The sequence below is a fragment of the Ursus arctos genome, unplaced genomic scaffold (genome assembly GCF_023065955.2).
Source record: "Ursus arctos isolate Adak ecotype North America unplaced genomic scaffold, UrsArc2.0 scaffold_21, whole genome shotgun sequence".
Lineage (NCBI taxonomy): Eukaryota > Metazoa > Chordata > Mammalia > Carnivora > Ursidae > Ursus > Ursus arctos.
In genome coordinates, this window is record NW_026622886.1 from 48,861,529 (window position 1) to 48,888,044 (window position 26,516).

A 26,516-nucleotide genomic window follows, 5' to 3' on the forward strand; every position below is an offset into this window, starting at 1 on the left:
GCCAGTTTCCGCGCGCCTCTTTGGCAGCTGGTCACATGGTGAGGGTGGGGGTAAGGGGGCCGCTCTAGCTTGCGGCCTGTGTCTATGGTCGGGCCCGTAGCGTCCAGCTGCTCCGGACAGAGCTCGAGTGTATGGCGCCGCAAGGTCTGGCTCCGGGGCCCCGATAACGGGCCGCCCCCGCAGCTCCCGGCACGGAGTAAGGTAAGCATAGTCCCTTCCCAGGAATGGGGACCGTTTTCGCCTTCCACGGCTGCCTACGCGGGCAAGTTATGGAAGGGTCGCTCGAGGGCGGGAAGTGGGGCAGGGTGTAATTTGTTCCTTTGTGATCATATGGAGGTGTAATTTTAGGGACTGGATGTCGGGTCTTCGATGCAGGGGGTGTGTCTTGTGAGATAGAACCTTGTGTGGGGCGCGATGGTCCGTCCCAAAGGAAAAGGAATTTTTTATTTTAGGGCTTCACGTGGCTGGAGGGGTTGGGGTCAGAGTCATTGTGTTACCTGAGGGGCCAACCTCATGGAAGATTGGGGAAGGGGCGGGATGGTGGTGGTGGTGTCTTTGTGATGTCTTTTTTGGGAGTCACTTTATTGCTGCAGGCTCATACCATCAGAACTCTGGAAGGGATTTTCGGTGGCAGGCGTCTTTGTGATTGTAGGGTCTCCTCTGATCTGAGAATGGCTACTCCTCGATATGAGCCAGTGGCTGAGATTGGTGTTGGTGCCTATGGAACGGTATACAAGGCCCGCGATCCTCACAGCGGCCACTTCGTGGCCCTCAAGAGCGTAAGAGTCCCTAATGGAGGAGGTGCTGGAGGGGGCCTTCCCATCAGCACAGTTCGTGAGGTGGCCTTACTGCGGCGGCTGGAGGCTTTTGAGCATCCCAACGTCGTCCGGTGAGAAGGTGGAGGGTTAGGAGTGGGTCATAAAGGGGAAAAGACAACGTATAGGTGGGGAGTGGTGGTCAGGAGAGAAGTGGGGATCCTGAGGAAATAGGGGAGGCCGTGTTGGGTCCAAAGGGATTGATCAGTGAGTGACCATTTGTTCTGGCCAGGCTGATGGATGTCTGTGCCACCGCCCGAACTGACCGGGAGACCAAAGTGACTCTGGTGTTTGAGCACGTGGACCAAGACCTGAGGACATATCTGGACAAGGCACCCCCACCAGGCTTGCCAGTGGAGACCATCAAGGTGAGTAGGGCGGGTAGACACGGAGAAGTACCTTGAGACCTTTGTAGTAGAGCCTGTTGTGATTTCAGGGATGGTGCCTACTTTCCAGTTCCTCTGATCCTCCCCCTTCCAAACCAGGATCTGATGCGCCAGTTTCTAAGAGGCCTCGATTTCCTTCATGCCAACTGCATCGTTCACCGAGACCTGAAGCCAGAGAACATTCTCGTGACCAGTGGTGGGACAGTCAAGCTAGCTGACTTTGGCCTGGCCAGAATCTACAGCTACCAGATGGCACTTACACCTGTGGTCAGTAGAAAGATGGGGGTAGGAGAGTGGTTGACCACAGCAGTTGAGAAGTCACGCGCTTTGTGACTTTAGTCGAGTGGTTGTGGTTCATGGTAACCCATAGGGTCTTCATCTGCTTATTCCCCTTAGGTTGTTACACTCTGGTACCGTGCTCCAGAAGTTCTTCTGCAGTCTACATACGCAACACCCGTGGACATGTGGAGTGTTGGCTGTATCTTCGCAGAGATGTTTCGTCGAAAGTATGGGACCCAAGTATCCTGATCTCTCTTGAGTTTCCCAAATCTCGTAGTCATAAATTACATCCATTCTTTGGCCATTCTTTCACTTAAGTATTACTGACCGTTTTTGTTCCTAACCAAAAACTCTGCAATGTCCTGGAATTAGGAACTTCACATTCCTCTATTCTCTATATCCTCTGAGCCAGTAACAGTAATTATTCCAGTACTGTATCTTTGAAAAAGACTTTATCTGTGTTTTTCTCACCTTAGGCCCCTCTTCTGTGGAAACTCTGAAGCTGACCAGTTAGGCAAAATCTTTGAGTAAGTGACCAGCATGGGGAAAGGAACTTTGCATTCTGAGTCTTCTTTCTTCTGAGCCCTGGATGGCAGTTGGCTCTGCCCCTGGAGATGGGGGCTGAAGAAGGACCCTCTTGACCAGAGCTCTCCTGTTCCCCACAGCCTGATCGGGCTGCCCCCAGAGGATGACTGGCCCCGAGATGTGTCTCTGCCTCGAGGAGCCTTTTCCCCCAGAGGGCCCCGCCCAGTGCAGTCAGTGGTACCTGAGTTGGAGGAGTCTGGAGCACAACTGCTGCTGGTACTGGGCATGGGCTTGGGGTTGGGTTTGGGCCCGGGGCGAGGTTGGCGTGGGAATGAAAGCAGTATAAAAGGACCCAGGTTGTCCTGGTTACTAAGACTTGGGTGGTGGATGGGCTGGTTTTTATTACTTTGAATAAGCCCACCACAAAGAGGGATATAGAAAATAGCCCGTCTTGGGTATTGTTGGGGATGAACAAGTCTTTTTCTTTTCTTTTTTTTTTTTTGTCTTCACGGTCTTTTGATCTTTGCCTCCCCTTCTCAGGAGATGCTGACTTTTAACCCACACAAGCGAATCTCTGCCTTCCGAGCCCTGCAGCACTCTTATCTACAAAAGGCAGAAGGTAACCCAGAGTGAGCAGTGGAGTGGCTGCAACAGTACCAACAGAAGAGAAGCTGTCATTTCCCTTCTTTTGAACACTTAACTGGAGAGTCCCCCAGTTGAGTAAGGCCATTTCAGCCTTCATCGCTAAGGCTGTGGAAACAACTCCTCCCACTTTTTACTGCCTTAATGACATTCCCCTCCTCCCCCTCCTTTTGAGGCTTATCCTCCTTCTGCCCCCTTATTTTCATACACCAAGGCGATGTCCCTGTTCTTCCCTTTCCTATCTTGATACTGGGATCTTTTTTATACAGGAAAAACAAAACAAAGAAATATGGTCTTTTTTTTTTTTCCTTTTTTCTTTTAAATGTTTCTTCTTCTGATGGGCTTTGCCATTTGGGGATTTGGAAAAACCATTTGGAAGATGGAACTTTCCTATAGAATCTTAAAAGATTCTCCCTAGGTCACAGGGCCTATGTAGGCAAGCAGAGCCCCTCAACTGGCAAGAGAAGAAAAGGCACTTAAGTTGTTTCTTTGAATTTGGAGTTTAAATGGTTTTTATTTTTATATTCATTGAACTTCCCCAAACTGGGTCCTGCTTATTATAAGAAAGAGTTCTTGGCGGTTTTTCCCCCTGGTTCCATCCCTGATTTACCTTTGGATCCAGGCCAGGATGTGCTGAGGTCTGGCGTGTGGAAGGGAAAAGTGGGGAAACAGAGCCAGGAATGACTCCAACCCCCATACCATTTCATGCACTCCCAGGAGGTTCCCATATCCACTTAGGGAGAGAGGGAGGAAGTTGTTCTTTATTCCTGATGACCTTGCCCCCACTAAACACGTCAAGGCATACAGCCTGGCTGTTCAGTCACTTTGGGGGATGTGGCAAAGGGCCTTTCCTTTTTCTCAAACAAAAAGGGCTACAGACCCTAGGTGTTCCCTAAGGGAGGAAGAAAAGCTTAGGGAGAATAGAGAGCAGGCGAGAAGTCAGAAGGATCTAGAGCCTTATAGAAAGGCACTGGGGTTAGCTCGAGGATCCTTCTGATTCCGAAATCTCATTGCTAGCCAAACACCAAGAATCTGTAAAAAGCAAAGGGAAAGAGATTATCAGCAGTTCTGAATCTCTGGAGCTAAGAGAAAGGGTACGTATGAGAGAACTGAAGAATGTTACCTCTGTAAAGCTAAAGAAGAGTCCAACACCCCCCAGGATTTTCAGGGCTTCGTCTGAATGCTTCAGAAACTTTTCTCCACACATCTGGCATGTGGAGCTCCGGCTCTTACAGATCTGAGGATAAAACATGTACGTGTGTATTTAGAGGGTGCAGAGTTGCTAAGCTGCTCTATCCTAACACCTGTGGTGAAGGGCCCCAGAAATTATTTATTAGTTTCTGCTCAGTATCCTACAGATTGAAATCTCACTTGACTAATTCTCTAACCTTCGTATCCATACCTCCCTCCCCCTACCAGCACATGGCCCCAGTGCAAGAGAGCTGCTAGAGAGAGACAGTCACATTCAAACTCTTAAATCTGCCAATTTGGGCATTGTCCTTGACCAGCTTTCCTGCCGTCCCACCCCACCTCTACATCAACTCACTGCAGTGCAGAAAGCATAATCCTGTTGGTACAGGGTTGTAAGGTTGAACAAGCCACAACAATCAAAACTTCTTTCCAGTTCGTCCCGGGTCTTGTTGCTCATGACCCACCAAGAAGCATTGATGACATCTGTCTAGAGAACATAGGCAGAGGGAAATTACTGGATGCTGCTAACCTTCAGAATGCTTACATCCTGATCTTAGTTCAGGTGCCTCAATTTCCCTATTGCAGCAAAGTCAGTCATCCCCTCAGAAACAAAGGTGTATTATACTGAAAACAATAAAAATCCACCTCAGGTTCTTCTGGAAAATACTCATGGAAAATTACCCAGACTTCCCAGAGGAAGCAAATGACTGAAGAGTCTGGAAGCAGCGGGCCTATTAAGAGGTCCAGACTGAGGGGAGGGAATTAGAGGGTAGAGGGGAAAAAAGCAAGTACTTGAGAGGGCATGCACTTACCTGTTTACTTCGGTTAATGGCCAGACATGAGCAAGAGATTCCAAACTGGAAGATGAAGACCAAACCAAGGATGATCATGTACTGAGAGGAAGAGTTACGGGGAAAAGTGCTAGATTCCTTTATGTCGCACCTACAATAACCATCTGTGTCATCTGCTCATAGAACTTACATGGCCATGTTGGCTGAAAACAAAATCATCAGCTCTTGTTTCATGAAGTACGGTATAGGGCAGGGCCAGGAGACATGTCCCCAAGATCCCTCAAATACCCCTTCTCTTGAACATTCCTAGCCAATTCAGCCCTCTCCAAGAGCCCCACTACCCCCATCACTTAAGGATACAAAGAACAGCAGTACTTGGTGGTGGTTGACAGCACCCACCAGGCCAGCCACGGCGATGAGAAGAAGGAAGACTCCCACAGCAATGACTCCTCCGATGATGTGGATGCTGGACACCAGACCCAGACCCTTACCCCAAGCAGCCACTCCAATGAGCAACAAGCCGACCAGCTACAGGGAACAGAGCAGGTTACATCTCAAAAGAACTCTAGTGTGCAGCACAGCCAAAAGCCACACGGGGTCTGGGACAAAAAAAGCTGAGTGCACTGTGTGCACGAAGGAGAAGGAGGAGGTGTGTGCGCCCACCAGAGGTCAGAATGGCTGGGAGGGGAGTGGGGGCAGCAGGGGTAGTAGAGTCTATGAATATAAAAAGAAACTTTAGCTTCATCCATCGCTTCTATTTTGGGAGAAACAAAGTCACAGGAGGGCGGGATGGGCCTTTATGCTCACAGCCCTCAGTTCATCTCCCCCACCCCCAGACAAACCCTCTGGTCGCCGGAAGTCTCCCCTCTTCCCACGGAAGTCCCCTGGAATTCCCTCTTCGCCGGAAGTTCTCGGGAATCTTCCCGGAACCCCCAGTACACCCCTCTTCCCACCGGAAGTCCCCTAGAGATTCTCCCCACTCCTCTTTCCGCCCTGAAGCTTCCCCCATTTCCAAAACCTCACCATGTAGACCACGTTGAGAGCGCACAGCGCATTCTTGGAGCAGGCAAAGCCACCGCAAACCATCTCCCCAGCTTTGGGGACCCAAGTGGTCCCAAGGACTTGGGGGGAGGGTCTTGGGGACCGTCTTCTTGGACCCCGACAGCTTCTGTCTCTTTAAATCGAGCCCAGCCAAACCCAATCCTCTGCGCCTGCACTGTCCCACCCCTGCCTCTGGATTGGCGAAACTCGGGGCTAATCCAGGACGTCGGTGGCCTGAATGCCAATCAGTCTGCATTGCGTCACTGACCCGCCTGCCGGCCCCTCCTTTAGGTTCTTTATTGGCTGAAACTTAAAACTGGGGGTAGGGCTTCCATAGATTCTCATAGGGACCAGAGCCCAAACTTCAAAACCCCGGATTGAAAGCGGAGCTTTCTGTGGTCGCAGCTGGAAGAGAGCTAATCCGAGGGAGGAGGCTCAAGAGCTATCCAGTGGAGGACGGAGAAGGTGCGGTTTCTAGGGGAGAGTGAAAGGGCTCCTCCCCTCGAGGGCGCGCCCTTCCCCGCCCCTTTCCCCTCGTCCTGCAGTGATCTCATGATGACGCCATTGTTTGTTGTTATTGCATCACACTCGGGAACACCCAGAGGAGCAAAACATCGAGCGCTTTAGCCCGGCCACGGAGGCCCTGGGTTGGGCACACAAATATACAACAAATCGTTACGCATTTGCAGGTGTGTCCACTAGTATACATACCCTCTTCTATATCCTCTCCTAACTGGGTGTGCACATGCTAGAAATTCAGTGTGAGAAAACAGCTGCCTCGAGCAAGGGCATTCCCGTAGATGACAAAGCCACAAGCACAGACATGCGTGTGCTCCGTATCTTCAGAGCGCGTGCCTGATCCAGGGCTTGCAAATAAATAAATAAATAAATTAATTAATTAATTAAAAAGCCAAAGGGAGGGGTCTGGAATATGAATAAATATGAAGGGAAGGAGAAGTCTCCACATTTTCACTCTGGGGATGGGCGTAAAGGTTGATCGATATGCTTATTATTGAATAAATGTTTTTCATGAAGATGGGAAAAGGCATAATTCCTCTTATCCCCAAGAGAAACAGTCGTACTGGAGAAGCAGTACAGTCTAACTGCCAGTCAGATTGCATGGGTTCCAGTTTTGCCGCTTACTTGCTGCCTAACCTTTGGCTCTCTGTGGCTGTTTCCTCGTCTGTAAGTAGAGATAAATAACAATACACCTGCTTCTTGGGTTGTTGTGAGAATTGAATGAGTTCAGATATGCAGAATGCTTAGGACAGTACCTGGCACATAGTCAACATTCAGTGTTAGTTTTTTTGTCAGGCTATTTTATAAGTTCCAGTGGGTAATCCCAGCCCCCAATTCCCTTATCTCCAGCTATACAAATAGTCACATAGTTATAATCCCCTATCCTTCAGAAATTAATATCAAGAATATATGTAGGAGAAGAGACATTTGGCAGGGCCACAAAGGTTTGAGCCCTGAAACAAAGTGATTAGATCAAATTAGCCACTTCCCACCCCCACACACCCCTGCATCTTCATGCTGTCCTTTAATTCCTCATCCCCCTCTTCTCTTTCAGGTACTAAATCAAGGGCAAGACAGTGGTATTAGGGGTAAGGGGAACTGGCTGACAGTCATCTGGACTGGGCGGTACAGTGAAAAAGAGTATCAGAGTTGAAATCAGAAGACCTAAACTCACAGGGGTGCCTGGCTGGCTCACAGGGGTGCCTGGCTGGCTCAGTCAGGGGAGCGTGCAACACTTGATCTCAGGGTGGTGAGTTGGAGCCTGACAGTGGGTGTAGAGATTACTTTCTTAAAAATCTTAAAAAAAAAAAAAAAAAAGACCTAGACCCATAGATTTGTTTCACCTCTTACTGGCCTCTCTGAGCTTTGGCTTCCTTTCCTGTGCCTCTCAGGCCTGTTATAAAGACCATCTATTTGAAAGTGTGTCGTAAACTATTGTTATAGACAATTATTATGAAATTAATTGAGAGAGCATGGTGGTTTTGTCTGGTTCAAGTCGCTGTTCTCCTCCATAACCTGTTCTCCCATAACTACCTGGCAGGAGGTGGTTACAGCGGAGCAGCTGACTGAGGAAGGGTGATGGAGCAAGACGTAGGTATACGAGCTCTTTGGATGTGGTGGGTACAGAGTGGGCGGCGAGTACCATTGCGAGCTGGAATGCAGGGCTGTTGGGGTGAGAGACCAAGTGTGTATACATTCCTGTCAGAGTTTGAGCATAAATCTGTAGGTCACCAAGTGTTTGGGATTGCACCTGGGGCCTGGCTTGGCACAGTTTCCTAGCACCAACACCCATCTTAATTAGCCACCTCCCACAGGAGGCCCTAGGATGCTTGTTACAGTCTCTCCATCCACCTGGCTGAGGAATCATAGCAGGGGCTGGCTGGCAGAGCTCATGGGCCAACGCTAGAGGGGGTGGGAGGTGCAGCAGGTAGTGCTGTCCCAGGCTGTGGGTTTGAAACTCACCAGTCAGGAAGTGAGGCCGACAGACGGAAGGGCGGGCAGGAGCGGGGAGTTCTGGGGCACAGCAGAAGGGGCCTTCTGGTGTTTGGGGACTACGGGGCCATGGGCTTCAAGGCCAGAGGTTGCTGTTAGCCTGGCAAGACAGGTCTGGGCAACATGCATGCCCAGAGGCAGTTGGCTGTCGCTGCAGTGAGAGCAGAAGTCAGACGACACGAGGTGGCCAAGCAGTCTCTAAGCCGCCTCAGGAAGCTGACAGAGAGGGTGGGCAATCCTGAACTTCGGGACAGCATCCAGGCCTCACTGGACAGTGTGCGAGGTAAGAGAAGGGTTAGCTCCCAGCTTGGGTGTATCGGGGACCAGCAAGGGCATAGAAGGGCTTGCTGTGTCATACATCACCTCCCAATCAGCCACTTCCTAGTCCTCTAGATGGAGCTGGGACTCGGGAGAAGAATTCATTTGGACAGGATGGAAAAAAGATATGGGAGGTGGCGTTCTTCCTCTTTCCCCAACTCTGCTCCTTCTCCCAGGGGATCAAAATACAAGTCACTGCTGAGCTGACCTTCTTGGCAATGGAGAAGTGGGTGAGCATGGGGAAGAGAGGCCGTGACGGACCCATAGTAGACGTGGACCCTGCCTGGGGAGTCCAGGGCAGGAAGCAGTGTGGGGCAGGAGGTTCTGGGACTGGACCGCGTGTTCATTCCCAGGACCCACAAAGGATTAGTGACCTCTTGTTCTCCAGCTGTAGAGAGAAACACACACACACTCTGAAATACACCATGCAGAGACTCTCAGGCTCCCAGGCACACACTACCACACATACTGTATGCTTTGAATAGCCAAAGTGTAAAGAAGTCCCCAGGACTCTTTTCGGTCCCCTCTCTTCCCCATGCTCCTGTTCCTGTCCTTCCCCCCACCCTCAACACACACACCTTCCGCTCTCCCTCCTTAGTGGCATTAGAGCAAGTGATGACAACACAGGGAGGAAGTGCCGCCATGGCAACACCATCCGCCACATCCTCTGCCCAGCCCACCTTCAGTCCCCTGGCGGGGCCCTGGCAGGAACAGCTTCTCTCTGTCCACAGGGCCCCACCACGAGTGGACCTGAAAGTCATCTCCAGCCTACTCTCCTCTCGTTTACCTTGAAGGTGGCAAGGAGCTAACAAAAGCCAGCTATGTTGTTCTTGAAAGGTGTCTGGGAGAAGTACATCTTTCATCCTAGCCTGGTCTCCCAGCCATTCCAGTCTTAGCTGCCCACCTGGGTTGGGGTGGGGGTTCAAGAGACCATTCTTTCCATCAGGGACCCCTCCTGCCAGACCTCTCTGACGGTAGAGGCCACCAGACCATAACTTGGGGAAGGAACATTTGATTCGGGTTCCTAAGGGGATAGTCTGATCCCTTCCCATTGCCTTTCTAAGGCTAGTGCCCCTCTCACCTCCTGTCTCCACCCTTTGCCAAGAACAATGGCTGTCACCTTTCCTACAGCCTCAGTGGGTGGAGAGGCAGACCTAGGGGGAGTGGCCCCAAAGGGCCTCCTAGGGAGGAACACCAAGCCCCACCCCTGTAGAAAAAAAAAAGAGGGAGGAAAAAGGTTTAGTCCTGATGGAGCAGCTCTGCTTAGCTCTGGAGGAGGGAGTGAGGAGGAGTGGAGGCTGAAATCTCCCAGAAGACTCCACTCTTCATAAGTGATTTGTTCCACTCCTTCTCTAAGAGCCAGGATTCTGTTCCCACTGAATATAAAGGAAAACTGAGGCCACTGTAGGAAGGAAGGAAAATTAAGGCAGAATTAGCAAATCTCCTTCACCCTCTCAGAAAATTGGGCTACTGAAAGGTCCCCTGTCCTGCGAATGGTGTCATCCTGGGGTGCGGTAGAGAGGGGACTGCTGACCTCAGGACAGGACCCTAGAGGGATTGGGTACAGGTCTCAGGAAAACAAAGGGCATCCACCATCCTGGTACCACCCCCCCTCACCCCCTACCAGGCCAAGCACGCTGCTGGCTCCTGCCTCCAAGAGCCGCCCACGACAGCACTTATTATAGTCAGCTGCGTCAGGAGGGTGGGACGCCGGATTAGGGGAATGCTGAGACTCCCTGAGTCCGGGGAGGGGTCTCCAAGCCTGCGTGAAGGCCTCCCACCACTCTGGCGCATCCCTGACAGGTCCCAGCCTCCGTTCCCCATTGGCCTAACCCCTTCAACCTTCCCCCCAGGGTAGAAGACAGTGAGTCTTGAACTCCAGGGTCCCTAGAAGGGTGGTGGACACAGAGCAGACAGACGTTTTCCATTCTATCTCCTCTTTAACCTTCTAAAAGAGCTCCACCCTGGAAACCTCAGGAGACCGAATGGGAACCCAAAAGAGGCCGGCTCCCACCTCAACTGAAGGGGTCCTTGTAAATTCAGGGGTACTAAATACCCCACATGTGGGTAACCAGATTCGAGGATGGTGCCTCCGTTAACCCCCAATCCCCTGGCAGGTCCCCCCACCCACCATATACACCGATTCTCCTCTCTGCTTATCCCCGCTGATTCTGAGGCACTCTTGGAGCTACGGTTGCTATGGAGACTGGATGCATTTTGGTATGGGGGGTGTCAATCTGTAGACATATTCCTTCCTTCCACCTCAAGCTGAAGCCTTTGACTCACTTTTTGGCCTGGGCTCCTGGAGCCCTCGGATCTCTCCCCTCCTAAGGCACCCCCCTCCTTTCTACCCTGCTAAGTTCCATGTTTGTCCCCATCCCCAGGGAGCACTTTCCAAGTTCACTTTGGGACAGTTGGGCTCAAGTCATGGCCCCATCAATATATTGTGTGTGGGGGTGGGGTGGGGTGGGCAGGGCGGCTGGGTGATGGGAAAAAGAATTCGTGCAATTACCTGGGAGAGACAAGGGGTCCTGGGAATGGGATTTCAGGACTCCCCATTTCCCCACTTCAACTTCCCCAGAATTGGCAGCGATCCCTAAATTCGCTCCGTTTTCCCTACGGACTGTCCACCTGTGTACTGATTTTTACCCTTCTCCCTAAATGCCACACCCAACAGTCGCGCTCCCTAACCGTGGTGTGCTAGGGGAGGGGGCTAAATTGTTGGAGTAGGTGAGTCCAAGTTCTAGGAAATCCAGCCCAGGATTTGGGAGGGAAATCCAGTCCTGGATTTTGCACCGCCTTCTCAGACTACCGAGCTGGTGGAGAGAAGGTGGGGGGGAGATAGGGTGGGGGGGGGCGGGGGGCCGCCTCCTCCTCAATGTGAGGGAAGCGCCCGGACACAGCGCGCATCCGGACCGAGCCGAGCCCCGGCGAGCCCCCTGGACCCTTCGCCCGGATCTCACGCCCCTTCCTTCCCAGACCCCAGACCCGTGGGTTTCCACCCCCTAAGTCTTCCCTCCTTCCTCCCCCGCCGGCGCCTGTATCTCCATCCCCAGCATCCTCCCCGCGCCCCTGCGAATCCCCCGCACGACCAGCCCATTAGCTTCCCACCTTCCTACAGATCCCTTCTCCGACCCCCATCCACGGCCCCTGTCCCCCTGAGTCCCCATTCCCCGCCCCTCCCTCCCCCGCACCGGTTCTTCCTCTCCCCCAGCCTCGGGTCCCTCTTTTCTGCCCTCTTTTCCTCCCTCTCCCCTATTTGCCCCCACAACTGTCCTCCCCGCCCTCCTCCGCCCATCTCGGCGCCCCCACCCAGGCCGGGGCGCAAGGTCCGGCGCGCCTCCCTGGAGCAGCACCAAGGTCCCGGGGCTCCAACGGGGTGGGGGCGCAGGGCGGGGAGCATGGGGAGGGGGCGCCCCGTGTGATGGGAGGGGGGCGCAAGCGGAGGCGGCGGAGGCGGCGGCGACAGCGGAGCCGGGCTGGGGGCTCAACGGGGTCCGGGGGCTGGGGGCAGCGAGCAGGGCGGCCCCATGGCCGGGCCCCCCTGAGGCAGTCCGGGGGAGTCCCCTCCCCTCCCCAGCTCGGGGGTCTCGGGGCCCCATGAGCCGGGGCGCGGGCGCGCTTCAGCGCCGGACAACGACCTACCTCATCTCGCTGACCCTGGTCAAGCTCGAGTCGGTGCCTCCGCCGCCGCCTTCTCCGTCTGCGGCCGCAGCCGGCGCCCCCGGGACCAGAGGTGCGGAGACCGGGGATCCTGGCAGCCCCCGAGGCGCGGAGGAGCCGGGCAAGAAGCGGCACGAGCGTCTCTTCCACCGGCAGGATGCGCTGTGGATCAGCACGAGCAGCGCGGGCGCCGGGGGCGCCGAGCCCCCCACCCTGTCCCCGGCTCCGGCCAGTCCGGCCCGCCCGGTCTCCCCCGCTCCCGGCCGCCGCCTCTCCCTTTGGGCCGCCCCTCCGGGGCCCCCGCTCTCCGGGGGGCTGAGCCCTGACCCCAAGCCCGGGGGCGCCCCCACCTCCCGGCGCCCCTTGCTCAGCAGCCCGAGCTGGGGGGGCCCGGAACCTGAAGGCCGGGCGGGCGGCGGCGTCCCAGGCTCGTCCTCCCCGCACCCCGGCACCGGCAGTCGGAGGCTCAAGGTGGCGCCTCCTCCGCCGGCTCCCAAGCCTTGCAAGACCGTAACCACGAGTGGCGCCAAAGCCGGCGGGGGCAAGGGCGCTGGTAGCCGCCTGTCATGGCCCGAAAGCGAAGGCAAGCCCAGGGTCAAGGGGTCAAAGAGCAGCGCCGGGACTGGAGCTTCTGCCGCCGCTGCCGGGGGAGGAGGAGCGGCAGCCGCGACCTCTGGTGGGGTCGGGGCTGGGTCGGGAGCCCGAGGGAAGCTGTCCCCTCGGAAAGGCAAGAGTAAGACCTTGGACAACAGTGACTTGCACCCGGGACCGCCTGCTGGCTCTCCTCCTCCGCTAACCCTCCCAGCAACCCCGGCTCCAGCCGCTACTGTCACCGCCGCCTCCGCGCAGCCCACTGGGCCTGCACCTCCAATCACTCTGGAGCCTCCAGCTCCAGGGCTGAAACGGGGCCGGGAGGGGGGCCGAGCATCCACTCGAGATCGCAAGATGCTCAAGTTTATCAGCGGCATCTTCACCAAGAGCACAGGGGGGCCTCCTGGCTCCGGGCCCCCTCCTGGACCCCCGGGCCTGTCTTCTGGCAGCGGGTCCAGGGAGCTGCTGGGCGCAGAGCTCCGCGCCTCCCCTAGTGAGTAGGACCAGGGCCTGAGAACAGGGAGGGGAGGGTACTGGAATGTTCAGCTTGGGGTGGAGGAGAGGTGTGCAGGACTGAACTAGGGAAGCTTCTCTCTTGGGTGGGTGAATGAACCAAATTCGCTCCCCTGCCAAGGACAGGGGCAAAGACTAAGAGGTCCTGAAAGAGGGTGGGTAGCTACATTGTGCCAAATGAGAGATTACTTGATTTCAGAGGGACTCAGAAAGCTTCAGAGCTTTCTGGGAAAATAATGCCCTTGGTCAGAGTGACTGTAGGAAATTATCCCCAGAGAAGCCCCAGACCCCACTTCTAGCCTCAGCTGGACTCTGGGAGCAGGGGAACAGAGCTTTGCCTTGCCCAGATTATATTAAAGGTGAAGGGGATGAGGAAGCCTCAGTTTCTCCTGAGCACTTGGGTCAGGTGGCATGAGAGTGACCTTGCAGGCAGCTCCTCACCAGGGATAGGTCTTCCCTGGGCTGAGACCAGGCTAGTGAGGCAGCAGGGAGGGACTCTTGTTTCTTTCCGTGCAGTGAGGGTGGATTGGGCTGTACGGGAGTGCGTGGGGGCTGGAACGTGATGAATACTTGAATGTGAAGTGAGAGGGGGCGGATAGGAGGCTTCACTTCCCCACTGCCCACCCTGGCCCCACAGCAGCGTTGAAACCCCCAGGGGGCTGCCCAGGAGTGACTCAGGGGGGACGGAACCGCTGCAAAGGCAATTCTTACCCCCGGAGACTTGGGAGGGGGTACCGAGAAGGTACTGTTTTTTTCGGGGGGAGGGGGAGTGTCTTTCTTTTTTCCGGAAGAAAGAGGCTAGGGACTCTTGGTGCGGCTCACACTCCCCGGAGGGGAGGCGGGTTCCGAGCGGGGGCGGCCCCCGGGGTTTGGCTCTGGAGCGGGTGGGAGCAGATGGCTCCGGATCCCAGAGTTCCCGCCGCAGCTGCGGCGCCCCGGGAACGTCCGGCCAGTGTCAGGCGCGGGGGCTGGACCCGGCGGGCGGAAGGAGCAACCTACCCCCCGCCCCCAGGCCAGTGGCTTCTCTCGGCCAAGGAATGAGCCCTTCCCCACACTTGTTTCAGAGGGTGCTTGTGGGGAAGGTATGGAAGAGGGAAGCATAGGCAAGTCCAAGCTCCATTGCATGGGCTGGGGGAAGCGGTCAGGGCCACCGTGCTTTGACCTTGAAAAAGGGGAGGGATATCCCTCACCTCAGTTTCTTTCTTGTGAAGTGGAGATTGAGGAAGACCCATTCCCTCCCATGTCCCAGCCCCTCCGCCCAGGATCTCCCCTGGAATCCAAGTCAGACCGGTAGGAAGGAGACCCTCTCCTGTTCTTCCAGAGGGAAAAACCCGCCACTGTCAGAACCTTGGTCCCTGGTCTGGGGCAGACTTACGTTTGGGGATGTGCTTTAAGGGAGATGCCAACTGAAGTATTTTTGTCTAGCTGGTTCCGTTGCTAAGCAACCACTGAGCGGCAGCAACAGCTGTGGGGAGAGCGGCTAGGATAGGAGGACTGGGGACCACTCTCGAACCTAGGCTTTGCGCACAGTTCTCCAACCCAGGCAGAGTCCTGGGGGTTAAGGGAAACTGCAAAAGGAGGAGGGGTGGCTGAGGGGTGGGGGTGCTCCTGGGCCTGGAGCAGTCTTTCTTATGGCTCCTTTCCTCTTACAGAGGCTGTGGTCAATAGCCAGGAATGGACTTTGAGCCGCTCCATTCCTGAACTGCGCCTGGTAGGTAACCTGGTCGCCGAGTCTGTATGAAGGCTGACCTCCCACCCACTGCACTCTCAACTCTCTCCCCTTCACCGCCTCCCTTCCCGCTCTCTGTGGGAATGGGGGATAGTTTGCTAGTACTCCCAAGAGTCTACCTTCACAGAACCTTCCTGAAGCTTGGTAGAGCCTTACAATTTTTTCTTCTCTAGCTTCTTTTTTTCTGTTTGTTCATGGTCCTTATCCAGGCTTCTCCTCATTTCTGGCATCTCCCCTTTAGCTCTTCATGTTCTATTGCCTAGAATTGGGTAAAACTTTCCAACCAGTGTCTAGGACTGTGACATCACCACCACCCCCCCTCCCCCCCACACACATGGTTGCTGAGAATCTTCAGCCTGTGGTGCACTTTGAGCTTGGGATCATTTCTTACTCCACTCACCTGATCTTCCCGAATGCTCTCTCCTGACCGACCATCATCCAGTCCCTGCAGGATCCTGCTTGGATGATTTCACACTGCCAGTCTCTTTGAGCTCTCGGGAATGTTCAGACCCAAACATTTGGCCTCCTCTTACATCTCACAATCTCTGCTCCACAACCTTGTTCTCAGGGTGTGCTAGGTGACGCCAGGAGTGGGAAGTCATCGCTCATCCACCGATTCTTGACCGGTTCCTACCAAGTGCTGGAGAAGACAGAAAGTGAGTTCTCAGGAGCCATAGTAAGCTCATGTTTTGGGTCAGGAATCAAGGATCAATGACTAGGCAGCTATGGAGACCAAAAGAAAGGATGAAGCCACAATAGCCAAAGTACAGGGAGCGTGGGCAAACTTGGTGACTTGTGACCTCTGACCTACTACCACTTCCACCCCTTCTGGACAGGTGACCAGCACAAGAAAGAGATGTTGGTGGATGGACAGACTCATCTGGTGTTGATCCGAGAGGAAGCTGGGGCACCTGATGCCAAGGTGAGGGGTGATGTTGGGGTGGGCAGGCTGGCTGGGGTCAGCACTGGCCAAGGGAGAAAACTCTAGTTTCCCAGACCTCCCTGGGCATAGTGTCCAGAGGAGTAGACTTGTCTGACCCCCCTTTTGCTCCCTCACCCCCCGCAAGTTCTCAGGCTGGGCAGATGCTGTCATCTTGGTCTTCAGCCTGGAGGACGAAAACAGTTTCCAGGCCGTGAGCCGTCTCCATGGGCAGCTGAGTTCCCTTAGGGGGGAAGGACGAGGAGGCCTGGCACTGGCCCTGGTGGGGACACAAGGTAAGGAGGGCCTAAGGAAGCACTGCTTTCGGGGGAGTCCTTGAGATGGCTGCTGAGGTATTGCCCAACGCAGGTGAGAGCTTGGTGAGGTGTGGAAATGGCCACCTGGATTGCAGGAACCCTCTGGAAGGAGACTGGTCTTCAAATAGGGGAATCATTAAACCAAAAAAGCTTCCCAGGGTCTGAGCAGAGAAATGAGGACCCTCCAGGAAGGAAGGGACAACTATAGGAGCAGTCTCCGGTCCTCTGAGATGTCACCTACCTTGTGTTCTCGCACTGCCATTTCCTGTCATTGCCATGGCCAACACAGAAAAATCTCAGGCTCTAGGGTGGATGGAAAACCTTCTATCTTCCCCTTGCTACAGCTGGGTCAGGCTGACACCTTTCAAAGGAACGTATCTAAAAAAGAAAACACACAAACGAAATGATGGAGAAAATACAGAGGGCAGAAAATTTTGAGTTCTCAAAGAAGTGATTCAGAGGCTCTTCAGATACCACCAGGCCCAGGAAAAGCTTTTCCAGTACCCACCTGTATTGAGCTGGCACGACTTTCTGTCGGGATGCCCACCCTGCGGGAGCCACTTGCCTCCTGACTCCTTGCTGCGGAGTGAACAGTCCACCTGTTCCCCGTGGACATTCAACCTTTTCCGAGGTGATTCCCACTCAGCTCAGGGTCCATTGGATTTGCAGGGCAGGGTGACGGGATTTGAAAGTCTCAGCCATTTCAGACCTTGTCAAGAAGTTCCACTCGCCTCTCGAGTGTTCTCTGAGGTCGCGCACACACAGAGCTCACCCCGCCTACGCACCCTGCAGCTGGGCTTGCGCGCTTGGGCCCAGCCTTCAGAGAAGAAGGGGAGATTCTCTCATAGCCTGTCTTTAGTGTGTCCAAGCCGGGACTGGAGCCAGAGGGAAGAGAAAGTAGGAAGAGTGGGGAAGCGGCGCCCTCATCCAGCCCTGCCCCTTTCCCGTCCCTTCAGACAGGATTAGTGCTTCCTCCCCTCGAGTGGTGGGCGATGCTCGTGCCAGGGCTCTGTGCGCGGATATGAAGCGCTGTAGCTACTATGAGACGTGTGCGACCTACGGGCTCAATGTGGACCGCGTCTTCCAGGAGGGTGAGTACGGTGACTCTCCTCACACGTGGGGAGCAGGGAGCTAGGGGCCTGCCATGTTTTTAGGGCGTCCAGGCGTCTCTGTGTGAGTGACAGCAACTTAGCCTGCGTGGGAGGGAGGAGGCATCAGGGAGGTCAGAGAAGGTTTGCTTAACAACCACGTGGTCTTTCTGGGCAGGATGAGCTGCCAGGACTACAGGTGGCACGAAGGCCACAGTGACAAGGAAGTTGGGGCCTATTTTATCTCCCGGGGATTTCTTAAAATTGGGCAACAAAGGGTGGTCTTGGGTATCTGCCCTGTTCATGTGTCCCTCCTCTCCCCCTTCCTTCAGTGGCCCAGAAGGTGGTGACCTTAAGAAAACAGCAACAGCTTCTGGCTGCCTGTAAGTCCCTGCCCAGCTCCCCGAGCCACTCGGCTGCTTCCACTCCTGTAGCTGGGCAGGTGAGTTGGGGTTTCAGGGTCCACAGAAGGGCTGGTAGGATGCAGAGGAGGGGCTGGTGATCCAAGAACAGGTACAGAGTACCAAGGAGGTTGGGGTGGGGGGCGCAAATGGAAATGGCAGTGACACCATTTTTTAGAGAGCTTGTTGGGCTGGAATTCAACCAGGTTTGAAACGCTGTTCGGAATGTCCTCGAGCAAGTCACCTAAACCTCCGAAGGTTTCAGGAAAAATGTATGGCCTAATACTTGCAAAATGGAAAGCATATGACAGTGAGGAGTTTTATTATGAGCGATAATGCAAACAAATGGCGATGAGATCAAGGAATGTCTGGAATTCCTCGTAACTAAATGTCACTGTAGCTTGGTGGGGTGGGGGGGTCTCAACTGTTGCTGACTCCTTTGTCCATCCCCAGGCTAGCAATGGGGGCCACACTAGCGACTACTCTTCTTCCCTCCCATCCTCACCCAATGTTGGTCACCGGGAGCTCCGAGCTGAGGCAGCTGCGGTGGCTGGATTGAGCACCCCGGGGTCCCTGCATCGGGCAGCCAAGCGTAGGACCAGCCTTTTCGCGGTATTGGACATAATGACTCCCCCATCCTCTGGTTCTCTGTTACCTGCCCATCTTCCCTGGTCCCTAGACCCCGCTGTTGGGCCCCTTTTCATTGCCTTCCTTGTCCTTCCATCAGTGTATCTCTCTGTTCATTCTTAACTGATGCCAATAACCATTCCAGAATCGTCGGGGCAGTGATTCTGAGAAGCGGAGTTTGGACAGTCGGGGAGAGACAACGGGGAGTGGGCGAGCCATCCCCATCAAACAGGTGGGTGGTCCAGAGGCTGGGGGCAGGCTGGGGGTTCCTGGGCTTGACTGGCTTTTCTCCCACATGTCTCTTTCCATCCTCCAGAGCTTCCTACTGAAGCGAAGTGGCAACTCCTTGAACAAAGAATGGAAGAAGAAATACGTGACCCTGTCCAGTAATGGCTTCCTTCTCTACCACCCCAGCATTAATGTGAGTGGCAGAGATTGGCGGGGCCACACTGGCTGGCCTTGGACAAACTTCCACCTGTACCAGTCTACCTGCCTCTGACAAACATGAACGTCATTTCCGCGAAGCCCTAGTCCCGTTCTCCTAGGTTCGGCAAACATGTGTTAGGCACCCACCACATACCCATGCTGGAGAGAGGAAAGTAAAGACATCCCCCCAGGAACTTGCAGTCTAGTGGGAGAGGATGGAGGAAGGACCTTCACCTGGTCTGCCATTCAGGGAATGCTTTCTGGAGGAGATAGTACTGGGCCAGATCTGGTGAGCCCATCCCCTAGAAGCTCATCCCAACACAGTCAGCCCCCAGAGTTCCCTCTCCAGCCCCCAGAGTTCCCTCTCCCCTCTAGCCCATACTATTGGCTGCTTCCCAGCACCACCAAGGACCACAGGCTTCCTACACTCTCAACCCTGTGCCCTTCCAGGATTACATCCACAGTACCCACGGCAAAGAGATGGACTTGCTACGAACAACAGTCAAAGTCCCTGGCAAGAGGCCCCCAAGAGCCATCTCTGCTTTTGGCCCCTCGGCCAGCATCAATGGGTTGGTCAAGGACATGAGCACTGTGCAGATGGGTGAAGGTCCTGGTGAGTGGGGCTCATGACAGAGAGGCAGAAAAGGGGCCAGAGCTGCGGGATGAGGAAGGGTAGTGGGGGGGGGGGCTGGAACTGGATAAGCAGGAAGGTGGGTGATAAAGAGGGTCTACATCAGGAGTGGGTCCCCAGAGGGGCTCACTGAAGCTTTATCTTGTTCCTCTTCCAACAGAAGCCACCACTCCCACCCCAAGCCCAAACCCCAGCCCCAGTTCCCTGCAGCCACCACCAGACCAGACATCCAAGAACCTGCTGAAGCCAGACCGGAATTTGGCCCGAGCCCTCAGCACCGGTCAGTGAGGACCACCCTCTGGCCACTATTTTCCGGATGTGAATGGGATTGAGGGGGGAGGGGCTTGGGGTAGAAGCTTGGAAGCTGGAATCAGTGCATGAGTGGCCACGCTGAGGGTCTCCTGGGTGCCAGGCACCAAGCTCAGCCACACTACGGTTATCATAATGGTTCACACGAGTGGGTTCTAGAGCTAAATCACCTGAACTTAAACCCTGGCTTGCCACTGGGCAAGTTACATGACCTCTCTGTGCCTCAGTTTCCTCATCTGTAAAGTGGAGATAATAGATTCTACCTCAGAGGTTGCTTTGAGGCTTAAACAAACTGCGAACACTGCCTAGCAGATAGTCAGCCATCGGTCTTTGGAGTGTCTGAGTGTGTGTGTATATACATACACAAGTGAATTGTAACAGCAATCCTCACAGCAACCTCGCCAGTCAAGATCATTATCCCCATTCTAGGGATGAAGAAACTGAGGGTCAGAAGACTAAGTGACTTGCCCAAGGTCTCAAGGGCAGTAAGTGGCAGAGCCAGGATTTGAGTGCAGGTTTGACTTTAAACCACTCGTCTGCCCACCTCCCCAGGAATGATCAAGGGGACCTCCTGGAGAGGAGGGGGACCAAAGCTAGTTCAGGGGAGGAAACAGGCTATGGAGAAATCAGGAAATCTGTGGAGGGGGGCCACTGAGGCAGCTGTGTCCCCCTCCCTAAGACTGTACCCCATCTGGAGACCTGAGCCTCCTGAGTCGGGAACCCCCTCCTTCTCCCATGGTGAAGAAGCAGAGGAGGAAAAAATTGACAACACCCTCCAAGACTGAAGGCTCGGCTGGGCAGGCTGAAGGTGAGGCCCCGGTGGGCAGTTCTCCTCCCACCATGGACCCTCACCCCCCAACTCCAAATCCCTGGCCTAGCTCCTGCAGGAGGAGGAAAAGTGCCTGAGCTGAGTGCTTGACTATTATTATCACTTTGCACATAATTTAGTGAAAAATGGATGGAGACCCCTCAGCTCCTGTCCTTCCTCCCACTCCCCAGACAATGCCTTTTACCCCAGTAGTTCCCAGTCCTGCCACTTCTGTACCCAATGACTCCCATTAGTCTGTAGCTCCTGCTTCCTCTCTTAATAACCCTCTAGTTTCTGTTCTTGTCCTCAACCCCATTTATCATCCCAGGCCCAGCACCCAGAACTCCCTGTGGCCCCCAGTGACTCAGCACCTGACTTCAGTGTCGCCCATTGACTCCTCAGCTCCCAGATTCTGTGACCACCCGGCCCCTGTTCCCGGTAGCTTCTCATGATCACCAAGCTCCCCAACAGGCCTTGACCGCAGTGGTCCCTGTTCCTGCCCTCAGTGACCTCCCCAAGCCCCTGAGACTCCTCCGAACACGCGATCCCCTTGTTCCAGGCCCGTGACTCAGTTTCTGTCCCCTTTCCCTGTGTTCACTTGGATCCTGACCATCCCTTCCCTTCCCAGAGACCTGGCTCCTCATTGGTCATGATAACTGGTCCCCACGCCCTGCTCTCTGCTGGGTGCTCAGACCCAGGTTCCAGATCTGCCTACTCTCATGGCTCTTGGCTTCCGCTCTACTCTGCTCCGGGGCCACTGACTTTAGTTCTGCTTTCTCTCCCCATCTGTCTGTCCTGCTTTGTCTCTGGCACTCTGTCACTGTTTCTCTCCATCTCTCCATCTGCCTCTCTTTTTCTCCTTTCTTGGTCTCTTTCTCTGTTCTGCTCTCCATTCTATCTCTATCTCCTTCGCTTCGGGAAACCAGCCAAGCGCAAAATGTGGAAACTAAAATCCTTTGGTAGTTTAAGAAATATTTATAAAGCAGGTAACAAGCGGGGAGCTGGGAGGGGCGCTCAGCTGGGGTGCAGAGGGGTGGGGGTGCCCCTGCCTTTCCCTGCATGTGCTCGGGCTTCCTGCTCTCCCCCACCTTCTGCTTCCCCAACCCCTCTGCCCCACTCCCAGGGGCTTGGGATGGTCATCAGGGGGGAAGGGTTTGGGGAAGGCAGCCCCTCTTTGAACTCCATCCCTCATGACCCCATCCCATCCCCCCACCCAGAGGAAAACTTCGAATTCCTGATCGTGTCCAGCACTGGTCAGACGTGGCACTTTGAGGCAGCCAGTTTTGAGGAGCGGGATGCCTGGGTCCAGGCCATCGAAAGTCAGATCCTAGCCAGTCTGCAATGCTGTGAGAGCAGCAAGGTCAAGGTAATGGGTCAGGGGTGAGGGTTGGGGGCGAGCAGAGGTGAGTGTCTTAAGAGTTTGGAGAAGGGCTCAATACCATGGAGAGTCAATACAAACCCCAACCCTTTCTGCAGCTGCGCACAGACAGCCAAAGTGAAGCGGTGGCCATCCAGGCGATCCGGAACGCCAAGGGGAACTCTATCTGCGTGGACTGCGGGGCCCCCAGTGAGCGCAAGGGGGCAGCGGAGGGGTCTGGGAGGGAGAGTGGTTCGCGGGCGTTGGCGAATGCCAGGGTGCCCATGCTGCCTGCGCGGCCGGAGCCGACCTCTGCACTCCCTCCCCAGACCCCACGTGGGCCAGTTTGAACCTGGGCGCACTCATCTGCATCGAGTGTTCTGGCATTCACCGGAACCTGGGCACACACCTGTCCCGCGTTCGCTCGCTGGACTTGGACGACTGGCCTCGGGAGCTGACCCTGGTGCTGACGGCCATTGGCAACGACATGGCCAACCGCGTGTGGGAGAGCGACACACGGGGCCGTACCAAACCCACGCGGGACTCTTCGCGGTACGTGTGACGGAAGGGGGGCGCTTAGGGTGTGCGGCTCCCGAGAGGCTTCCCTGAGTAAAGGACAGAGGTCCTGGGTGAGGGCCCCTAGAGCCCTTCCTGTTCATCCTTGGTCTTGTAGGGAGGAGCGTGAATCATGGATTCGCGCCAAGTACGAGCAGCTGCTGTTCCTGGCGCCGCTGGGCACTCCGGAGGAACCGCTGGGCCGCCAGCTGTGGGCCGCGGTGCAGGCCCAGGACGTGGCCGCCGTTCTCCTGCTTCTGGCCCATGCGCGACACGGGCCGCTCGACACCAGCGTAGAGGACCCGCAGCTTCGCTCCCCCCTTCACCTGGCAGCCGAGCTTGCCCACGTTGTCATCACGCAGCTGCTGTTGTGGGTACGTGAGTAGGGTATGGGGAAAGGGGTCTTGGAGGGCTCCAGCTGGGAAACAGCCAGGCGCGGGGGAGCCTGATATCCCCAAAAAGACCCTGGCGGCCGGCCTGGAAATTCTGGGGAGACGGCGTGCGGGTGTCGGCGGCCCTCCGGGGACGCTTGGTGACGCGGCCGTCTCTGTCCTTCTAGTACGGCGCCGACGTGGCCGCCCGCGACGCACAGGGCCACACGGCGCTGTTCTACGCCCGCCAGGCTGGAAGCCAGCTGTGCGCCGACATCCTTCTCCAGCACGGCTGCCCGGGTGAGGGCGGCAGCACCGTCACCACCCCCAGCGCAGCCACCACCCCCAGCATCACCGCCACGCCCAGCCCCCGCCGCCGGAGCAGCGCCGCCAGCATGGGCCGCGCCGACGCCCCCGTCGCGCTGGTATAGTTGCCCAACGGGAGAGACACCCCCACTCCCACACGGGCCGGGCACGACCACATCGGGTGGACCGCTGGACAGATGCACCCACTCACCTCTCCAATCCGCACCCCGCCCCACGGGAGCACTTCTTTCCCCCACGAGGGCACAGCCCCCACGCCTCCCAGAAGACACAAACTCACCTCCCTCTCCCCAACGAGGCATGGAGACCCCAGCTCAACACGCCCCCTCTCCACCGTTTCCACACTCGGATTGCTCTGGGTCTACCCGCTGGGTGTCTGCGGAAGCGGACCCCCTGTCGCGGTACCTGCTCCTGGGAGCTTGGATTTGCCCGCTCGCGCCCCCTAGGGGTGGAGGGGGGAAGACCCAGTCCTGCTTGTGCTTGACAATCCCAAGGCGGGAGCACATACCCAGGCTGGCTCCTGGGGCGACGCCACGCCAGAGGGAGGGGTTAGTAAGTGGGAGAGCTAGCCCTGGGACTTGGGGCCAATACCGGGGCCCCCACCCCTTCCATGCTAATCTCACTGCCCAGTGAAGGGGGAAGGGCAGCGAGGGGCAGGACCCCTGCTGCCCAAGGGGGTAGGGGGGTCCCCAACCCTTTCCGTGAAAGGGACCATGAGGAGTGGAAATCAGGACGTCCCCCAACACCCACCCATGGATGGAAGCTAAAGGGCCGGGGGAGCCAAGAGCCTGGGTCCCTCCTCACTACTATCTTGGGAGGGAGAAGAGATGGAGCAGAGCGGGCTAAGGGGACTAGGGAGGGACCTTGTAATTTATTGCTTTGTTCCCCAACAAGGGGGCGGGGGCGGGGAGGGCGTTTCAGGGTAGGGGAAGCCAAGGGTGGGCAGAGGGTGGGGTGGGGTGGGGGTGCTCTCGGGTTGTGAGTGTCTGTGACCGTGACTGCGTACCTGTGACTGTGCAGCGCCCGTGGTGATCTGGGGTAGGGGGCACCCCTGCAATGGGACCCCTCCCCCACTATTCTTCCTGTCCAGCCCCTCCCTCCCACTGGAGCAGCTCCAGACCCGTCCCTTTAACCCCATGATCCCCCCCAGCCTGGGCTAAGAGGATGTGAGGTGGCTGGGAGGGTTTCCAGGCCTCCTTCCCCATCCCCAGGAAGGGGTGGTGGGGGTGGATTTACCTGGCCCAGCCCTGCCTCCTTCAATCAATCCAGCCCTTGGACCGTCTGTGTCAGTGGTTTCCGGTCTTTTTTTTTTTTTTTTTTCTCAGCTAAAATATTTTGCAAAGGACCAGGTAATTGGGGAGGGGAGAGGGATGGGGGCAGAAGGAAATGCCCTCATCTCCTCTGAGGCAGATGGTGTGAATCTTCTTCAACAGCAATTAAAGAGGAAGTGATTTTGTCTAGGGGGTGAGCTGCTGGTTTGTTCTTGAAGAGGCGGGTCAGGGAATGGACTTGGTCAAGGTGGGGAACTGGAGGTGGGAGATGGCCAGCAGAGGGTGCCCCTGCTGGGGCTGGTGGCAGGGCAACCCCGTGGTAGGCCAGATATTTCACCCTGTAGTGAAAGGAACCAGGCAGGTCGAAGCAACAGTGGGGATCCAGGGAGCTGAAAAGGCAATGACTCCCAACATGACCCCTTTTCTGGGAAGGAGCTGGGGCATGGAACTTAGAGGAGAGGAGAGGACAGGGGAGGGGGCTGCTTGGAGAAGTGAGAAGCTGGGGTAGCTTTGCTTGAGAGCAGGAACTTTGGAGTCCGAACTGATTTTGACACGGGGCCCTCCACTTCATGGCTAGGTGGCCTTGGGCAGGTTACCTTGGTGGCATCTGTTCATTGGTCATCTGGACAATATCTGTTCAGAGGCACCTGGTGAGGACTCCGACACTGGCCTTGGAGGGCAGCCCTGGGGGCCTGGTGTCGGAAGTAGAGCTCATGACAGCAGGGGCCTGGAGAGAAGAGGTGGGAAATCTCACAGCCACAGAAGTCCCTGGTGTCCGCACACTCCGTGCCCAGCTGATGTGGTAGACATCTGCCCACCTCCATGTCCTCTAAGCCACCGAGGCCAGGGCTGCCCCGAATAACTGCAGCGCTTCCTGGTTCAGCAGGAAGCCCACCCTGCTGTTTCTCGTGTGCAGCAGAAAGCATTTGCCCTGATAGAGGGGCTGGGTGGAGTGGTGTTGGCCAGCAGCCAATGCAGGCTGGGCACAGCCACCACGCGTCATTCAGTCAATGGCCCTGAGTCTTCTGTTAGAGCCTCTGGTAGAGGCTCAAAACCGCTCAGCCCCACAAGGACGACAGCTGCGGATGTGCCATCAAGCTGACAAGGTGTGCTTGCAGCAGTGGGTCCAGGTTCGATCACAGGGAGGCCCTAGTTCTCCAGGATTCTAGGCTGCCGACCGCCCAGCACAGCAGCGTGACGTAGGAAAAGGTGAGCTCGGGGATGCAGGTGCGGTGACAGGTACAGATGCAGGTGTGTAGTGTGGGAAGGCACATCAAAGGGAAGGGGGGGGGCGCCTGGGTGGCTCAGTCGGTTGAGCGTCAGATTCTTGATTTCGGCTCAGGTCAGGATCTCAGGATGGTGGGATCAAGGCCTGCGTCGGGCTCCTTGATGGGTGTGGAGCTTGTTTAAGACTCTCCTCTCTCCCTCCCCTGCTGCCCCTCCACCCCCTCCCTCTCTTAAAAAAAGAAAGAAAAAGGAAGAGAGGAAAGTAGCAAAAAACACTCCCCCGGAACACCTGGCCATTCCGTTCCTCAGAGACCCTGGACTCCGCAGCCCGTCTCCACTTCACTTCTTGGTGACAAAAGTTCACTCCCTTCCTCAGAAGCTCGAGTGTGAGAGAGTTTGTGGAGGAAGCAAGGGCCCAGAGAGCATGCAATTACCCCAGGGAACCGCAGGCCCATGGGGAGTTCCTTTCATTTGCAGCCAGAGAAAGGTAGTCAGGGTGTCAGCAACCCCCACGGCAAATCCCAACACTCCGTAATCCACCGGCTGCTTTTATCATTGGCCGCATCTTTGGCCTTGTGGGAAAGGTGAAGGGTGTAGCGGATGGGATGACAAAATGTCAAGCCCTCCAGGCTGTGCACACCGGGACTCTAGAAGGAGACTCTCCAGGGGGCTGCGGGGAGCTGCTGCCCTTTTACATCCCTGCCACCTCCCCAGCTCAGCTCGGGGGTCCCCACCTGGATTCCTGCCCCCCTCCACTGTTGCCACACACCCCGCCCCCCTCCTTTTGTTTGCCTTAGCGCAGCTGGGGCAGACCAACTTTGTCCGTGGGAGTATCCCAAAAACCAAAGGAAAGCAAAAAGGAATTTCCTATTGAAAGTACCAGTGATTCA

At 55.9% G+C, this 26,516-nt stretch overlaps 3 protein-coding genes and 1 long non-coding RNA gene across 6 annotated transcripts; 2 read left to right on the forward strand and 2 right to left on the reverse strand.

The window, feature by feature from the left end:
• Nucleotides 1-2,935, forward strand: CDK4 (cyclin dependent kinase 4). Its single transcript, XM_026500148.4, has 8 exons — nucleotides 1-201; nucleotides 653-889; nucleotides 1,048-1,183; nucleotides 1,301-1,468; nucleotides 1,598-1,707; nucleotides 1,957-2,007; nucleotides 2,146-2,281; nucleotides 2,546-2,935. Exons 2-8 carry the CDS (start codon nucleotides 672-674, stop codon nucleotides 2,636-2,638), a joined length of 912 nt encoding a protein of 303 aa, XP_026355933.1. The 5' UTR covers nucleotides 1-201; nucleotides 653-671; the 3' UTR covers nucleotides 2,639-2,935.
• Nucleotides 2,936-3,131: 196 nt separating this feature from the next.
• Nucleotides 3,132-6,123, reverse strand: TSPAN31 (tetraspanin 31). 2 transcript variants are annotated; one of them, XM_026500149.4, is made up of 6 exons: nucleotides 5,653-6,123; nucleotides 4,990-5,157; nucleotides 4,651-4,731; nucleotides 4,194-4,325; nucleotides 3,771-3,884; nucleotides 3,132-3,679 (listed from the first exon to the last, which is right to left on the reverse strand). In XM_026500149.4, the coding sequence occupies exons 1-6, from the start codon at nucleotides 5,713-5,715 to the stop codon at nucleotides 3,605-3,607; spliced, it is 633 nt and encodes a 210-aa protein (XP_026355934.1). In that variant the 5' UTR covers nucleotides 5,716-6,123; the 3' UTR covers nucleotides 3,132-3,604. The 2 variants fall into 2 exon arrangements, with proteins under 2 accessions (XP_026355934.1, XP_057172176.1); XM_057316193.1 differs by having other exon boundaries at nucleotides 3,132-3,884; nucleotides 5,653-5,868.
• Nucleotides 6,124-6,235: 112 nt separating this feature from the next.
• Nucleotides 6,236-12,327, reverse strand: LOC125282618 (uncharacterized). The gene is made up of 4 exons (XR_007189697.2): nucleotides 12,145-12,327; nucleotides 8,152-8,887; nucleotides 7,723-7,853; nucleotides 6,236-6,536 (listed from the first exon to the last, which is right to left on the reverse strand). It is a non-coding gene; the product is annotated as an uncharacterized LOC125282618 (long non-coding RNA).
• On the forward strand, nucleotides 8,196-24,587 carry AGAP2 (ArfGAP with GTPase domain, ankyrin repeat and PH domain 2). Of its 2 annotated transcripts, none has more exons than XM_026500151.4 (18): nucleotides 8,196-8,464; nucleotides 14,919-14,977; nucleotides 15,564-15,651; nucleotides 15,832-15,917; nucleotides 16,063-16,210; nucleotides 17,188-17,322; nucleotides 17,652-17,761; nucleotides 18,174-18,332; nucleotides 18,493-18,579; nucleotides 18,664-18,768; nucleotides 19,224-19,386; nucleotides 19,565-19,684; nucleotides 20,393-20,521; nucleotides 21,739-21,887; nucleotides 21,998-22,088; nucleotides 22,208-22,430; nucleotides 22,552-22,807; nucleotides 22,993-24,587. In XM_026500151.4, the coding sequence occupies exons 1-18, from the start codon at nucleotides 8,305-8,307 to the stop codon at nucleotides 23,233-23,235; spliced, it is 2,511 nt and encodes an 836-aa protein (XP_026355936.2). In that variant the 5' UTR covers nucleotides 8,196-8,304; the 3' UTR covers nucleotides 23,236-24,587. The 2 variants fall into 2 exon arrangements, with proteins under 2 accessions (XP_026355936.2, XP_026355935.2); XM_026500150.4 differs by lacking the exon at nucleotides 8,196-8,464 and adding an exon at nucleotides 12,013-13,246.
• The last annotated feature ends 1,929 nt before the right edge of the window (nucleotides 24,588-26,516 follow it).